An 18,371-nucleotide genomic window follows, 5' to 3' on the forward strand; every position below is an offset into this window, starting at 1 on the left:
AGCTAAAAGTTCATTTGACTCTAATCATCAAAATTGAACTAAAATTTGAAAATAGCTTCGTCCAATATTTAGATTTCTGTTCTTGCTAATTTGGACATGTTTATCTATATGATACCTAATTTTTGTATTTAAACATCACATTTCAGGAAACGTATTACATATACACAAAAAATTGCTCTATTAAAAAATAATAACAATCAATTGGGGAAATGTCAAGTTGTTATCTTGTAGTCAGATTTTTTTTTCCTTTCTCAAATGTAGTGGCTCCCCTTGATCAGTTATCAGCTCTTAGTAGCTAATATTTTGGCATTGCCTTGTAGATGATTGTTATTATTTTACTTTATACTGTGTTTCCATCAGGTTTATCCACAAATAAACTTGTCTTCAGATATATTACCATTAAAGAAATTAAACACTCTAAAGATAGTATCTTAGAATAGTTGCACTGGCTCTCTGCCATATTTAGTCTCGATACATGGGCAGCATCTGGCAAAGTATCTACATAGTGTACAGAGAGTGAACAGAACTAGGGTGAGTATGGGCCCACAGGTCACTGTCATGTTAGACTGTTCATGTTTACAAGTGCCAAGTCTAGCTAGCTTTTAACGTCACAGAAGGTCATTCTCAGATAACTGGGTTAAGGGTGAATTTTAGCCAATTATTCCTGCCCTGCAAGAATACACCTACTTCAGAGGAAATCTTACAGAAATAACACTGCTCTGGCATATCAGCAGTCTAAATAAACATAAATGCATGTAATGGTCAGTCACATCGACCTTTCAGATGTAGGTCCTATCAGATGTTTGTAGGAAACCAACATTTAGAAGGTTATTGGGTTGGCCTGTAATATATGAGGGATATTTATGCAATATTAGTCAAACATTTTTCTCAGAAAATCCTTATTCTGGTCTTCATTTTATCAACGCCCTATGATCATCAAGCAAGGAACAACACAAACATGGGCAAAACACTGTATTTTAGGGATGCAATTAGACATAATAGTAGAGTACTGTTTGCATTTTCCCAATATAACTCTAAACACAATTAAAGTCAAACAGTTCACAACCATTAATTACTTGTACCTGCGTCTGTGAACACTGTGCAAACCTATTTTGAAGCAATCTGATGGGAAAAGCTTTTCTATACTGACCACAAGAACACTGTCATAGTGGACAATTTGTCATTATAAGAAAAGGCAAAAGGACAATAAATAACACAACTTTTTTGTAATGTAAAAGTTATGCTTGTGTACATTTGTGAATACTGTTGTTTGTATGAGCTTTATGTATGAGCACGGTTGGGTATAAGCGACATGTTAATTGTTGTAGTAACAGTGAATTTACTTTTTGAGGAAGTTGACCTTAAAACTGCAAAATGCAAATCAGCTAACAATAAAGTTGTGTAACACTGATGGCTCTGATCCACTTGTCAGAATGCCACAAAAGTGAGTCATTTGCATTTCTGGAATTATTCAGAATGCTGATTCATTGCTGCTTTTAGCTTTCGGTACCCTGTCTCTCAAAATAAATATGGAGTATCCTGGTTCATACAAATGTGGGTTAATTCAACCTGTGAATTCTCAAACATAGCTATTCAGCATTGCTACTACTACTACTACTAATACTTCCACGCATTAACTGTGCCCTTTTCATCATGTTAAAGGTTGTGCAGAGCCTATCCCAGCTACTATTGGTGACAGGCAGGTCACCAGTCCATCACAGGGCAACACTTCCACTACAGTGGCCTATATGCAGCAAGACCATCATAGTCTGTGCACTACTGTGGTGGTTCTACTGCCAACCTTTGGGCCAGAGTTGGTCAGGCAGCTTTGTCTTACAAGCAGTCAAAAATCAATTTTGAATCAACCATTGATGTCTTCACAAAAAAAAAAACCCCAGACTTCACACAACGTTCCAAGTCTGATGTGAATAACGTTTATTCAATGCAGAATCTGTTGTAGCAAACAAAAGTAAACAACTCTTTACAGCTTCTTATATACTTCGCAAAACTCCTCCTTGAATTTCCTCCTTCTCCTGGGAAGCCACAACCCATTAACCTGGCAATAGCCAGATTAATAATTGTGTAGTACTTGATAGTACTCCACAATATCAATCTGGGACCGCTCCATGTAAATCCGTTCGGAGGAAAGAGGCACGGATTGGACAATGCAACAGTATGTCCCACCTCTGACAGGTTTGTTTTTAGCCAATCACGGGATCTTCACAACGAGCGGAGCCAATTGGTAGATTAAACTCTTACCAAAACCCGTAGGTAAAAAAGCACAAACATCTTTACCATCCAGAAATGCCCAAAGCGCCTCTCGTTGTTCTTCCTTCAAAGAAGCGATAGGAGATTCAGCTAAAACTGACTTAATAGCAGCATCTACACGATCGTTGTCCTCCGTTGCCATGTTTGTTTTGATCTACTGGCGCTTGGTATTGTCGTCACACCCGGATATCCCGCCCCACACAAGAATACTGCTGCGTGATTGGCCCGAACCAACTTGGTGCTGTATGAAAAGTGAAGGCGGGAGCGGAGCAAGATGGTTTCTTGAGAGATTTGTGAACTCACAAATATCGCGAGAAATCAACTTGCTGGCAAGGTTAACAACCCATATCAGATTGTGACTTCTACCATTGTGGATTGTTGTTTTCATGTCTGGGGGTGTCTGATCCAATTGTGGAAAGTTTTCAGTTACCAATTAGCATCAACAGTGTATCTCATTGTGCACCTGTCTTTTCAGCCAAAACCTGTTGCCCAGGCTAGCAAGGACTTAAACTTCACATGAACTCACATGCACATGTCTTTTTGTCTCGGACAAACTCTTTATCCCAGCTGATGCACTTTTTTACATTTTTCATGGGTTGTGGTCCAACAGAGTTGTTCAATTTGTACATGAATCTAATTTTAACATGATATTTGCCGGTTTTGTCATTTGTTCAGTCTTAAAATCCCACAACACCACGCATATATGTGTAATAACTGTTTGTAAAGTCAAAATGCCTGTTGTGAGAATGCATTATTGTAGCATGACAGGAATGTTGATATAGGGTTTGTTAAGCAGCTGTTAATTCTTTCTTCATGTCATGAATAGATACATTTCTTATGCAGATTTAATGCTCTCTCTTTGCTCTCAGGACAGTGTAACCCAGGTAGCAGTCAGTTAGTAGAAAGACAGAACACTAAATGTGCTGAAATGGTTTCTGTGGTGTATTTTCAGCCTTTTTACTCTGGCACTAATAAGCGGTTGCTGAGAGAAGACAAGTCCAGATTCAGCAAAGGGACATCCTACACACTGCCTGTCATAGTCTATTCATGAAGCACAGGCTGACACATATGATGGGAGGTGGTCATCAACAGTTTGAGTGACAGCCCATATTGACAAAGTACAATGTAAATTTCAGCTGTATAGACAGATCTTTGTGGCTTTGCTTCATATAGTTCAGATGGTTCTCTGACGGAACGCAGACACAGAGCTAGTGTTTTATTTAAGTCTCATGGTAAGGATTTCTTAATTTACCGTTTTCATTTTTCCATTAATTCGTCTGTTATGATGTTGTCAGGCTCTGCCTTGTCAATCATTGTAAGTTTGTCACTTTAGTATAGAGTTTGAATTACATCTAACACATTTAGACCGTGCAGTATCAAGGATCTCGAGATCAGAGAGATGGATGCATCCCTGAGTTGAAATGAGATGAATATCATTTAGAGAAACTGGAAATGTGAGCCAGAAAAAAATCCCATCAAGTCCGAGTCTGATATAAAGTACAACAATTGTGATATATATATATTGATGGTTGTTGGAAAAAGCATGCTCCCTGGGTTTTTTCACTATAAAAAGGTATATATGATTACTGTAGCAGCAGTGCTGATTTGTTGGCAGCAGCACAGCATGGCCCCTGACTTGAGTGAGAGATAAAATGGAGATGTAGAAACAGGGACATTATTTATAAACACATCCATGAGTTAAAATAGGAAGAAGCAAAATGACTGTAACATAATTCTGTTGCTGGTTGCTAGCAGCATGTGTGCTTCTATTACTCATGCTGTAGGAACATAAATCTGTTCATACAGCTGGATTGTGGCGATCTGCGTCCTTTGTGGAGACAAAAAGCTCATAAGTGACATGGGAAACAGGAAATGTTAGGATGAGGACTTTATGGTTCAGGTTAACGTAAGTCTCCAGCAAACTAATGCAAGTGAATGTAATGTGCTCTGAAGTGATGAAAGCACACATAGAGAAAGAGAGTGCATTTTCCTGTCAGTGAGTCTTTTTTTTTTTTACTTATCGGAGTTGAAAAGATTTATGTCATGTCACAGTCAGAGCCAAAGTAAATTACTCACCCTCTTGGAGTTAATGAGTTCATGCTTTAATTATTTCATTATGTAAGACCCTGTGGATGGTTGCAGCACTCGTTTCCATTATTTTTCAACATACAAACAGACTGTGTAGTTCACAGTAACGTCCATCCACTCATTATTTATACACCGCTTAATCCTCATTGGGTCACAGGGGGGCTGGAGTCTATCCCAGCTGACTTAAGGTGAAGGCAGGGGACACCCTGGACAGGTCACCAACTATCACAGGGCTACATATAGAGACAAACAAGCACAGACATGTTCACACCGACGAGAAAACACACACATGCACAGGGAGGACAAGCAAACTCTTTGCAGAAAGATCCCAGGCCTTGGCCGAGATGCTGGGCTGCAAGGCAACAGTGCAAACCACAGAACCACTGTGCAGCCTGTTCTCAGTAACATGAATTATTTAATAACAAGGTCAATGTCTAAAAGATTCTGACATTTTTTTTGCAAGGAAAATAACGTCTACTACTTAACTACAAAAGCCACACACCTATACAGCACTGTTTGCTGTGCTGACTGAAAGCAAACAATTTCTCACAAGGTTACAACCATCTCCCACCTTTGCAGTGTTTCTCGAAGAAGAAACAGAAGGAGGGAAACGGCTCAGTTGTCCAAGCCCCTTTCATCTGCCATGTCCCACTGTACTAACAGCACTGAAAAGCTGCATTTATTGTTTTCAGGAACTGACAGAATGTAATTAAAAAAATACACTACTGTTGAAACGTTGGGGTCACTTAAAAATGCTCTTATTTTTAACAGAAAAGTGCTTTTTTCCAATGAAGAGAACGTTAAATTAATCAGAAATACAGACTAAACATCGTTAATATGGTAAATGACTATTCTAGCTGGAAATGGTTGATTTTTAACAGAATATCTACATACATAGGAGTAGAGGAACATTTCCAGCAACCATCAATCCTGTGTCCTAATGGCACGTGTTAGCTAATCGTGTTGAAAGGCTAATCGATGATTAGAAAACCCTTGTGCAATTATATTAGCACATGAATAACAGTGTGAGTTTTAATGGAAAACGTGACATTGTCTGGGTGACCCTGAACTTTTGAACAGTAGTGTATATTATTAAATTGTTGTAGAAATTTTGTGCAACGGGCCTCATGTCACTTTCCCCTTTGTCAGCCTGCCATTAGCGTCCATCCAGCCTATAACAACAATCATGGCAACAATGCAAGTGGAGGTTTTGACAGTGGAACTCTTTCTATTGTACATTCTGAACAAGTATGTCAGACTGAGCTGGATGAAGGCTTCACTGCTTCTACTGAGTCATCGTAGGTGGGTCCCTTTCATTATAGCCTCTGCTAGCAGCGGTGACACTGTACTTAGACACTGACGTGATCTGAAGAAAACACGAACATCAATATGGTAACATACTCGCAATGACAACAACAACATGCTCATGTTTTGCATCTTGATTTAGCATTCTGCCACCTAAAACAAAGAACAGCTGAGATGGAGATGCCGACTTTATTGTCTTCTGCATATAAATCCTGGAATTCTACTGCAAAGTTACATATTATCAGCGTTAATGTCAGATACAAGTCATTTGAGGATCTTTAGACCTCCAAATCATAAGACAGGTTCAGCCAAAACCTCAGTCACAAAGGCTCAAAAACTGAGAGGTTTCAGAACCAGTTATTAATTGCAAGTGGTATATATTATTTCTATGTAAATCAGGATTTCCTACCATATCTGAATGGGATTTAAATGTCTGAACACAAAAACAAATCTGAGAAGCTCAAAAGATATAGAGGTAAAATAAAAAGGAGCAGGAAAAGGAAAAAAAAAACAATGAAGATGAAGAACTCTTAAGAGAGCCGATTCAAATAGGAAGTTTTCCTTGGATGGTTGGTGTAATACGTGGGAAAATGGCAATCATAGCAAATGAACAACCTGTGTTAAGGTGTGAATGAAAAAAAAAGATCAGAAAAAAGAATTCCAGAATGGAGCTGTAAAAGATCACATACACCTAGTTCCCAGCCTATTACAAATCAGTGAAAAGCAATCTAGCAACCTTGAAATACATCCTGCCTCAATGAAAATCTCCTGGGCTTATTTTGATGTGTTGCAGTTTAATTTTATTATATCATATTAGTATTCTGTTTTGTGTGACCCAGTTTCAGAAATAAGCATAGGCGAAACAAAGACCCACCTTACGATACACATTTTTTTGTTGACGCTGTGGAGAAATATCGAGAGGGTTGAAAGAGAACTGAAAGAGGCCATCAACCACAAACTGGGACACAATCACTGATAAGAGGAAGTGGCCTGTAGTATTATTTACAGGTTTCTACCGTGCTACAGTGACAGTGCTGTCTTTGAGTCTTTCAGAGTTTCACAACAACCTTTCATCCTGATTTCGTTGGTTTTTATAAATTGGTTGTAATTTAAGTTAACAAGGCACAACAAGGCATGAGATGTGATGTTGCGAAATGCTTCCTGGTGCCCCCAGCATCACTCTGGACCCCTGATCACCCATCTCTCCTCACTGCATCAGTCATTTCAATCAGACATGTTATCAGGGAGAGACTGGCTGTTTCTAAATGGACATCTGAATGGACATCTGTGGGAGAATTCGGTAGGGCCAAAGTTGATGGTTGTTTGACACGTCATCCTCCCCTCAATACGGCGGTGGTCTGTTGTTGCTTTGTAACAGCCAAACCAGGAAGCATCCAACCATCCATCTCAAGCGTGGTGTCAAGAAACAGTTTCCATACGTAGTAGAAGTATGACCTGCGAGAAAAACAATTTTAAAATCTTATTTTAGGACAAAATCACCAGACTTTTTAAACAGTTCTTCAAATGTCAGATTTAACTGATGCTTTTATACATGAAGTTTTCATGTCTTGGTGACCACTGAAATTGTAGTTATAGCTCTCTTCCCATTCATTTAGTGGCAACCTGTTCTCGTCAGCCTGAAATAACTGCCCAGGTGCGTTACAAAGATGGATGGCAAGAGGTAAGACTTACCTACACTGCCTGTCCAAAAAAAAAAAAAAAGAAGTCACCGCCTGGATTTAACTAAACAAATCAGCAAGAGCCTTCCATTGGATAATTACTGAAGTTATGAAGATGTTTCAGCTGCAACAACTTATTTAACCCTACCTGATGCAGTGAGGAGCTTCTCATTTCTTAAACAACCATGTCAGAAGACATACACATGTGGACAAAATTGTTGGTACCCCTCAGTTAAAGAAGGAAAAACCCACAATTCTCACTGAAATCACTTGAAACTCAAAACAATAAATAAAAATTTATTGAAAATTAAATAATCAAAATCAGCCATCACTTTTGAATTGTTGATTAACATAATTATTTAAAAAAAACAAACTAATGAAATAGGGCTGGACAAAAATCATGGTATCCATAACTTAATATTTTGTTGCACAACCTTTTGAGGCAATCACTGCAATTAAACGATTTCTGTATTTGTCAATGAGCGTTCTGCAGCTGTCAACAGGTATTTTGGCCCACTCCTCATGAGCAAACAGCTCCAGTTGTCTCAGGTTTGATGGGTGTCTTCTCCAAATGGCATGTTTCAGCTCCTTCCACATATGTTCAATGGGATTCAGATCTGGGCTCATAGAAGGCCACTTTAGAATAGTCCAACGCTTTTCTCTCAGCCATTCTTGGGTGTTTTTGGCTGTGTGTTTTGGATCGTTGTCCTGTTGGAAGACCCATGACCTGCGACTGAGACCAAGCTTTCTGACACTAGGCAGCACATTTCTCTCCAGAATGCCTTGATAGTCTTCAGATTTCATCGTACCTTGCACACTTTCAAGACACCCTGTGCCAGATGCAGCAAAGCAGCCCCAAAACATTACTGAGCCTCCTCCATGTTTCACCGTAGGGACAGTGTTCTTTTCTTCGTATGCTTGGTTTTTGAGTCTATGAACATACACTAACAAATTTCACTGTAAAATAACAGTAAAATACTGGCAGCAGGGACGCCAGTATTTTACTGTTATTTTACAATGCTACTGCAATTTATTTTACCAGTATAGTACTGTATTTTGAATTACAGTATATTACCGTAGGATAACAGTGGGTGGTGTGGTAATTTTACAGCGCATGTACATTTATTTTAACAGTATACTACCGTATTTTGGATTACAGTACATGACATTAGGATAACTGTTATGGTAATTTTACAGTATACACCAGTTTATTCACAAAGGATATTTAATTTGCTATTTTGCATTTAATTTCTATAAAGCCCCACAAATTTAAAAAAAAAAAAAGTAGCTTATATCATACAGGGCTTTTGAAATTCTGGACTGAACGGCAAGTCAACAAGTCGATCAGGACCGATCTGGACCCATGTCCCTCCGTACTTCATGTTTATCATGACAGCAGGTAACATCCACAAGTTCAACTATTAACATGCAAGACATGACTTTTCTTGTATTTTACTTAAATTGTGTACCTTCTTGTGCGTCTACCTTAAGCCTATCACAAACGCATGCAGCAACATGCATCTACCAGTATTCGCCTGTCTGTGCGCACCGAAGAAAAGTAGCATGTTAAGCTAGCGGAGGAGACGGAGGAGTGTAACAGAGTGAATAATGCAACGACCACTCACTCTGATGCTGTTTTCAAGAATCAAGAACTGACAGTACAGAGCGCTCACACTAACGCCGTTTCCCAGAATAATCACAAATGGACTGATTTAATGTTGATTAAATGTTATTTCCAATCATTCCTGAACTCTGAACTTCAAAAAAAAAAAAAAAAAAAAAATCAGATCAGACCTTTAAGTAGCAAGTTTGAGAACCCCAGGTATAAAACACGAGAATATATATATTCCATAACATAGCTGTACTTTAATACAAACCCTCAGCAGACTTTGTAATACTAATAACATTTAGAACATTTGTATTACAGAAAGAAAAGGTATTCCATTAGCTATTTGGAAGAAACTGTACATAATAAAATCCTTAATGACATGCTTTATTAGTAAGCATAACTTCAGACACTGCATTAAAATAGCATCAAGAACAGTGAAATAGAACCATCTAGCTTGTAAACAAGTCTTTTGTACATGTAGATGTGAACAATAACAGTGAAAGTGGAGAAAGAGAAGAGAAGGAGAAAGACAGAGTGAACAGTGAGAGTACTTGACTGCAGCATTTGGCTGGTATCCTCAATCACTGATGACTAGTGCCTGTAAAACAAACAGACAAGCAAAAATTTAGCAACACAGTGTCACTGGTAAAATATAAAAATGTGAAACAGACTAATGGAGGGAGGGAAAGAAACATAAGTATGAGGGGAGAGAAAAGGGCCAGAGCAATAAACTGTTCAAGGGAGAGAGAAAATAAAAAGTGTGAAGAAGAGAGACCAGCAAGAGACAGAAAGGAGAAAGGGTAGTTAGTTGGTTGTTATAGTTTAGGGAAGGAGATTACCTCTTACATGGGCTAAGTCAGTAGGTTGGTAGCATGTTAGAAAGTTAAGTAGGGCTAGTGAGAGGAATGGAGTCGAGCATTGTGTGTTGTGTGCTTGCTTCCACTTGAAAAAGTAGAGCGTTGAAATATTTTAAGCTCATCTTCAGCTTGATGTTGTTGAAGCAGTCGTTGAACAGGCTGAAGCAATACTACTTTATCAGAGTGAAACTAGACCATTCCTATGACCAATGTTAAAAACCAGATGAAATTGTTTGCACCCATTCCTACTATTATTCTCAACCAAGAACAGCCAGCCTGTTGAGATCATGGTGCTCTAGGATGTAGCTTTGGCAAATTTATCATAAATACTGTATAATCAAAGAAGAGTGCTTAGTGTGCTGTTTTACTGGAGCTGAAGCAAGCATATAATGAAGTGACAAGACAGCTATGACCTACCTAAATGAAGTCCCACTCATACTGTCCATTTTTTAGCTGGCTTCAATTGAGTCAAAGGATACCCTGGTGTTACCTTATTTAAAGAACTATTTCATGAAAGGCTGAAAATCTGTTGTACTGTTAATAGGCTGGTCTATATTTGTAAGAACTTAAAAATGAAATTAAATGAGTAAGTGATAAGATGCTAATACACCTGACAAAGGTCAGAAACAACACCAGACTGCTAACGTTAGCTAACTGAGTTCAAGCTTGCTAAGTTACAGAGCTTGCTTTGCTAATTTTAGCAGACTGACCAGGTGAAACAGACCTAATGAAATAGGCTATTATTTATATTGTCAACTGTTTAATAATCATGCAGACAAAATACTGGACACTGACAGTTTTTGGAGATAAAAATAACTTTACCTCTTTGGTTGAAATCCACATGGACTGCTTGGAATGATGAAGAAGCTGTGCTGTCCAAAGTCAGGTTCAGGAATATCGTCACATCTTGTCACTCAAAAATGAGTTGAGCAATGTGAAAAGTTTGATTAATAATGAAGTGGTGTCATCAAAACAAAAACATAAGCCCACTATTATCAGTAAGATGCTGATGGATAGTGGCAAGACCTGAGAAGGAATGTGGTGCCGCTCTCCACCGCTTGACAGAAAATACTGTTTTATACAGTTAAATTACAGTTATCTACCGTTATTGTTAACTGACTGATTTAACTGTTAATTTACATGCTGTGGATGACTATTTAACAGTATTTTACATTTATTATAAAAAACAGTAAGATACTGTTATAAATTCACCATAAATTTACAGAAATTTGTTACAGTGTAGAGTTGATGTGCCTTACCAAAAAGCTCCAGTTTGGTCTCATCTGTCCAAAGGACATTCTCCCAGAAGCTTTGCGGCTTGTCAACATGCATTTTTGCAAATTCCAGTCTCGCTTTTTTATGAGTTTTTTTTCAGCAGTGGTGTCCTCCTTGGTCGTCTCCCATGAAGTCCACTTTGGCTCAAACAACGACGAATGGTGCGATCTGACACTGATGTACCTTGGCCTTGGAGTTCACCTTTAATTTCTTTGGAGGTTGCTCTGGACTCTTTGGATACAATTCGAACGATCCGCCTCTTCAATTTGTCATCAATTTTCCTCTTGCGGCCACGTCCAGGGAGGTTGGCTACTGTCCTGTGGGTCTTGAACTTCTGAATAATATGAGCCACTGTTGTCACAGGAACTTCAAGCTGTTTAGAGATGGTCTTATAGCCTTTACCTTTAAGATGTTTGGCTATAATTTTTCTTCGGATGTCCTGGGACAATTCTCTCCTTCGCTTTCTGTTGTCCATGTTCAGTGTGGTACACACCTTTTCACCAAACAGCAGGGTGACTACTTGTCTCCCTTTAAATAGGCAGACTGACTGATTATGAGTTTGGAAACACCTGTGATGTCAATTAAATGACACACCTGAGTTAATCATGTCACTCTGGTCAAATAGTTTTCAATCTGATCCTACACTGAGCCTACGTATTATTGTAATCCAGGTTATGGTCACTGGTTTTGTATCAAGAAACCAAACTGAACAGTGAAAACGCAGACATAACCTCGGCCTAATCTGAGGTTTGAAACTGCACAAAAAGTCTGCAATCTCTAACTTAACCTCTACGAATGTATATAAATTCATTTTTCATCCTGCCTCAGACATATGCACCACTTGTCACTTGCGTGCAGCCAGCCGCTGAAAGCCTATTATCCAATTAGCGGCGTTAGTTGGGGGGTCGTCCTTGGCACGGTAATTTCCCAATTAGACAGGAACACGTGAATTTGCTCCCCTACTTAGCGGCTTGTGAACGGGCCGGTCGTGTCTTCACAGAAATAGTCAACACTGTGTGTAAAAATCTGTGGGTGACGAAAGAAAAAAACTGAAATATGCACGCTCTGGTGAACGCCTTCATGCGCTGCCTCTCCTTTCTCCTGCCTCCGTCTTGGCTTTGTGTCAGCTTCTGCTTGTGGGTTGGGAATGACTGCGAAGAGACACTGCCGCGGCCCAATCCCAGAGCTCGTTTCAAAAGCAGAAAGCCTCTTACATATGAGGAAGTAACAGCAGTAGCAGCAGCAGCAGCAGTAGAGGCACACGGAGGCTCCAGCCCGTCCGTCTCACCACGTCCAGGCTGCGTCTCCCTGGCTGCTACAAGCCCCGCTGCTCCTCAGGGCCCTCCACAGGGTCGGATCTGGATCGGGGGTCTCTGGCGAGCCGTGGAGCGCGTCTTCGGAGCCCCCTGGGTCCTTCTCCGCCATCACTGGTGCCCGAAGAAGCGTCGAGCAGCTTTGCGCACCCCGTATCCTGTCTGTGCCTTCGAGTCTAGCACGATTAGAAGCTTTCAGGGAGGCGCTGCTGCTGCTGCTATAACCGAGGACGGCAAAGGACCGGGCGGAACCACCTTGTCTAATTCGAGGAACATGAGCGGGTCCGTGGGGATCCCCGATGTGAACCCGGCGAAGTGCGCCTCGGATGCGTCAGCGGAGCACGGCATCGATGAGGTAATTACCGTGGATCAGCACTCCCAGGAGATGGGGACGGTGACGATCACGGTGGCCATTCAGGCGGCCGAGGACGAGGAACCCGAGGAGGTGTCATCTAATAATATTGACTTCCTCGGAGGCAGCTGTAGTGAGGACGAAATCGGAAGACACGACAAGTCAAGGTTTGTAATCTCCAACCTTGAAACAACAGCCTCAGTGGGTAGCTATGTGATAAATTCAAGTAAATTATGTCATCGTGAGGAAAGCAAAAACTTTTTTTTCTGGCATGGAAAGACACTTGATCGTGTCAGGTTAGTTTGTGCAGTGAAGTAAGACTCTTCATGTTCACTGGAAGCAAACTAGTGTCTTTCTGCGCATAGGTTTGGCGCTCAACTCCAGCTCAGCTTGGGCACGGGTCCCTGGTTTTGTTGTAGTTAAAGAATGCTGAACGACAGCGTAGAGAAATCCTGACAGGTGCATAACGGTGGCAACAAAAGACCGCAAACAGCATCGCAATGTGCGAGGACGACAGCAAAGATGCTCTCAGCTGGGAGCGTAAATCCTCACAGACTTACTGGAAGAGATATTATGTTTTTGGGTGGGAAGTGTTTAACCACTTGTAGGCAGCATCAGAGCTGTAAAACCAGACACCTGAGACTGGAGATAAAAGATGGCACCTTCACTTTAATCTAATTCCCCTGCGTCATGGCATCCTATTTTTATCCTCTGGCCTATAAGGTCCCTACTCGGACTACGTGCGCAAAGAATGAGTCAGTGATAGAAAGGCCAAAGGGGAAAATAGATCACTCTGTCCATACCAGGCGTTTGTTTACTTGTACGTCACACCTTACTGGCTGTGTGACAAAGAGCTTCTGTCACACCTGTGCATGTGGCTGCTTCCAAGCACGTTTTTCCACAGTGTATTTCAAGATCACTAGAAAGCATTAGCAGAGATGCCAGTATGTGTGGGTCTTTCACTTAATATTCCTGCAGCCTGCATTCAGAGACTTGGAGCACTCTGCTTAACTTGAAAACACACACACACCAGTCTATTTTAAGAAGAAAATTCAATGTCTGATAATCCTCTTTTCTTTGATTCACATTTTTCAACTTTTCTGGAGCAGCATGACGACATTCTCTGCTAAATGCTACTTGTTGTCTTAATCTGACGTCCTGGGGAAGATGTGAGCTTGTGCCAGCTGTGCGGTCAGCCAGCTGGAAAGCTGTTGACTGAGGGTATAGGAGGGAGGAGGCCGGAGGAGATGAGTCATCCACAAAATTTCATTCAGAACCTCAAGGAATCTGCAAAGCTACCTGACTGTTTGCCGCTTCACAGCTTCAGCCAGGTGCCTGGCAAATCGTGCCCCAAATCCTCGGCTCTGCGGTGTTGCCACCAGGTTTTGTCAGTCGTGTGGAGCTGGTGGGGTGAGGCACCATATTCTGTGTGGGAAGGAGAGCCTGTGACTCGGTGCCCTTCAGATGGAGAGGTCTTGGCAGTTTCAGGACTGGTGGGACACTGTGGTGTAGAGGTCTGGCGCAGTGGTATGGTGACTGTGGCTGGAGATGCAGCTTGTCCACGGCTGAAAGGAGAAAAGCAACCAGTCAATCTTTTTTTTTTTTTTTTTTTCCACTCCAGCATGTCGCATAGGGAAACGGCAGGATGAGGCTGTATTCCTGCCAACAACTTGTAAGCCTCTGGCTTATTGTATTAATGGAAGTAAAATGTGTAACTGAAATGTGTAACAGTTGTAATGTTGGCGGTCTAGGATATGAAACATTCTGCTGTTTCAGTAATACACCAGAGAAATGTCTCTGCTGACTGTGATGCATGCTGTCTTCCCACACACAGTGGAGCCGGCACCAGTGGAGGGGAGCTGGAGGAGGAGAGCTGGCAGCCCCCAGATCCAGAGCTCATCCAGAAGTTGGTCGTTCAGATTGAGTACTACCTGTCTGATGAGAACCTGGAACACGATGCATTCCTGCTTAAACATGTCAGACGCAATAAACTTGGGTTTGTCAGCGTCAAGCTGCTCACCTCATTCAAAAAGGTAACCATGAGTGAAGAACATTTAGCTGTAGTCTGGAAACCCAGCAGGAAATCATTTGAATGTCTGTCCTGCCAAGACGGGTAACGTATGCAAAGCCTTATGGTCTAAAATATTGTGTGTAGGTCACATGCTAACTTCTCCACTAGTGGCTCATTATGTGTTTTTAATGTTGCATATTGACGTTCCTGAGCTGACTGTCCAGCACAAATATGCTCGTATGACATTTAAACACTGACTAGTATGTCCAAAGAATTTAAAGCAATGCTGAGGAAAAAGCAGTTTTAAAATGTGAACTTTGATGAAGGTTTAAACCATTTTGGCCATTTTAATCCTCATGACACAGAGGCTCATGAGATTTGAATTGCAATAGCTGGCGGTTTCTAGTGTCAGCATGACTAGCTGTTGCTGTTCAATAATATTCTCACATCCATTCACAACAGCTGGTGCTGATTTGGGCTCCTGCATGCACATTTGTTGGCTTGCGATTTTTTTTATTTTTTATTTTTAATCTGTTTACACTACAAGTCATCTAAACCCCTCCACACACGCTGATTCTTAATATAAACATGACTTCAAGTGTGAGCTCAGCAACACTGAGGTGACACATTATAAACATGAGGAGATTATACAGTGATGAAGCCAAAGTGTTTGGCTCTATTGAATCTGATGTGATGACTTCAGAGATGAATCAAGAGGTCTGGCTAAAATGAAGGCATTTCACTCTTAATTGATCCTGCTGACTGACTTAAGTCAGTGTGTTCCTGTTTAACTTGGGCTTAATAACTCAAAAACCCAAGATATCAAATTTGTAACCTACTGATTATGTGATGACCCTCTTAAGCCACTTGATTTACCACCCCTGTAACACAAGCCTTGTTTCTTTGCAGGTGAAACACTTGACTCGTGACTGGAGAACAACAGCTTATGCTCTGAGACACTCAAAGATCCTTGAGCTGAATGATGAGGGCCGTAAGGTGCGGCGTAAATCCGCAGTGCCAGTCTTTGCCAGCGAGTCTTTGCCTAGCCGCATGCTGCTGTTAAGCGATCTGCAGAGGTGGCCAGAGCTGGCTGCTCTCACCAAGGAGAATGGAAGTGGTGAGGGAGGAGCCACTCAGCAGGAGCAGCTGATGAAGCTGTTGCTGAAAGCGTTTGGAACATATGGCGCTATTGCCTCTGTCAGAGTCCTGAAGATGGGGAAGGACCTGCCGGCAGACCTGAAGAGGCTGAGTGGTCGCTACTCACAGCTCGGCAATGAGGAGTGTGCCATTGTGGAGTTCGAGGAGGTGGAGGCTGCTGTTAAAGCCAACGAAGCTGTGGGGGGCGAGGATGGAGGGGCCAGTTCACTGGGGCTGAGAGTGGTCCTCATTGGCACCAAGCCGCCTAAAAAGAAGGTCCCAAAAGAACGACCCCGCGAAGAGGGAGGGATGCGCAAAAGCCGCTCCCTCAACAGCAGAGTACGAGAGCTTCAATACCACGGGGACGACTCGGCCTGCAGCTCCTCAGAGACTGAAAGCACCCCCACGTCACCCCGGCTGGCCAGGAAGTCCCAATCATGCAACAAGCTCAGCCCCACCACTGCAGGCATCGCCTTCCAGAACAATCACCTGAGTCCTGGTATGTCCCCACGTAACAGCCCCTGGTCGAGCCCCCGCGCCAGCCCCTGTCCTCAGCGCAAATCCCCCCATTCCCACAAGTCTCCTTTAGCCAGCGAGGGCAGACTGAGCCCTGAGCCTGGGCGCCGGTGGGCAGACTACTCCTCAGACAGCAGCCTCACCCCCTCAGGGAGCCCGTGGGTTCAGCGGCGGAAGCAGGTGGCGTCTCAGGAGAGCAGTCCAGTCGGCAGCCCGATGCTGGGTAGAAAGATCCAGAATGCAGACGGCCTGCCACCAGGAGTAATGAGGCTGCCAAGGGGTCCTGATGGAACTCGGGGCTTTCACTGTGTCGTTGGTGAGAGGGGAAAGACTGCAGCCACTCAGACTTGATATGTGGAGCATCCTTATGCATCCCCTGTCCCGCAGAAATAAAGTGATATATTGGAAATTTGAGCTGTTGTTGGCCGTGTTGCTCAGCCCCTGCCCCACGTTTGAGACTGTGTAGATCTATTTTTGTTGAGTGCATCAGTTTTCAGTCTGTTATATTTTTATACGGCATTTTGAGTTACCATGGTAACATTAGTGATTTACTAATGGAAATTTGAGTGAATGTAAATTGATATTGCTTTGAGAGGGAACTTTACACCTGCCACTGACATGGACCATGTCACCTCCATTGCATTTAAACTTGTATTTGGAGCGAGCAGGAAAAGGTAATTCCACTCCCCCCCCCCCCCCCCTTTTTTTTAAACAAAAAAAATCAGTGTCCTCCGTCTTGTGTGTAAAAGCTCGCAACATTATCTGTGGATGGTGTGTAAGTGGCATAGGCACATGGACTTGATAGAGATATCACCATATGCCTTTTATGTATTTGTCTACCGTGAGTTCCATTTTTACATACGATTTAAACTGAGGCCATATTCGCTCCACTGCCATAAGGGTTGGACAGTTCATCTTGGACATTATATTTTTGTTTTAGTTTTTATTTTGCCTTTTTTAATTTCAGCATTTTCAGTGCGCTGTGGCATTTAGTTGTAACGGGTCTCCTGTAGCCCTGTAAATGTTCAGCAGGTAGCTGCTTTATTTATTTTTTAGCTATTTTTTTGTTCTTGGTTTCCATCAGTCTAAGCTCACAATGAGGTTTGAGGGATGTTCAGGTCGGGCAGAACAGATGCTCTTATGTTCTTGCCTTTACATCTGAGCTGGGGTATTTGTACACTGCAATTCCTATTGTACAAATAAATCACTAAAATTGCAATTGACCTGACTTCTTCTCTTTGCTTGCAACACATTTTGAGTTGGTCGTAATGTTCTGAAACAACCATGATCCAGTCTTCATTTTAATTTCAATATGTAGCAAGATTAAGTGAATGTTGTTACTGTGCCAAGAGTGTAAAAGCAATCTCCGACTTGGAAAGCAGAGTTGGCACACTGGTGTGCTTTAAATTGAATTGCACAGATGGGAGGACGATAACCGTGTTGATGGACTACAAGTAATATCTCTATTTGAGATACAGAAATTTGACAAATGTGGAGTAGTTTATTGCATAAGCAGCTAATAAACAGTTATCGTTGAATGAGCAGTGTCAATGTGTACATGGTGCAGGTTGGATTCGCATGTATTTAACACAAAACTGGTTGCATAAGTGTCCACCCTTTCAATATGTAGCAGAGGCACATCTCAAACAGCAATTAAAGCTCAGAGTCTATATTTGTGAAGTGTTCTGTTAGGTTTGCACATCCCAATTTATCGGTGGTGCAAGATGTCAGGTTGCATGGCGACTGTGAGTGAAGGACAATTTGAGTCTTACCACAGTCTCTCAATTGGACTGAGGTTTGGATTCTGAATTGACAATTGGGCAGTGTTATTGTGGTTTTGAGGGCATTCTTGTCTAAATGTGGCTTTGTGATGGGGACTGCTGAAAAATAAGTCATCTCGCACAGTTCTCTTGCAGACTGCAGCAGGTTTTTCTCCAGGATTTGTCCGTATTTTGCTGCAA

At 41.8% G+C, this 18,371-nt stretch overlaps 1 protein-coding gene and 1 long non-coding RNA gene across 3 annotated transcripts; one reads left to right on the forward strand and one right to left on the reverse strand.

The window, feature by feature from the left end:
* Window positions 1-4,354: 4,354 nt before the first annotated feature.
* LOC127537770 (uncharacterized) lies at window positions 4,355-12,202 on the reverse strand. 2 transcript variants are annotated; one of them, XR_007947592.1, is made up of 3 exons: window positions 11,066-12,202; window positions 10,629-10,719; window positions 4,355-9,547 (listed from the first exon to the last, which is right to left on the reverse strand). It is a non-coding gene; the product is annotated as an uncharacterized LOC127537770 (long non-coding RNA). The 2 variants fall into 2 exon arrangements; XR_007947591.1 differs by lacking the exon at window positions 11,066-12,202 and having other exon boundaries at window positions 10,629-11,056.
* larp6a (La ribonucleoprotein 6, translational regulator a) lies at window positions 12,138-17,629 on the forward strand. Its single transcript, XM_022199168.2, has 3 exons — window positions 12,138-12,913; window positions 14,581-14,779; window positions 15,667-17,629. The coding sequence occupies exons 1-3, from the start codon at window positions 12,138-12,140 to the stop codon at window positions 16,759-16,761; spliced, it is 2,070 nt and encodes a 689-aa protein (XP_022054860.1). The 3' UTR covers window positions 16,762-17,629.
* Window positions 17,630-18,371: the final 742 nt, after the last annotated feature.

This window comes from Acanthochromis polyacanthus, chromosome 2, assembly GCF_021347895.1.
Source record: "Acanthochromis polyacanthus isolate Apoly-LR-REF ecotype Palm Island chromosome 2, KAUST_Apoly_ChrSc, whole genome shotgun sequence".
Lineage (NCBI taxonomy): Eukaryota > Metazoa > Chordata > Actinopteri > Pomacentridae > Acanthochromis > Acanthochromis polyacanthus.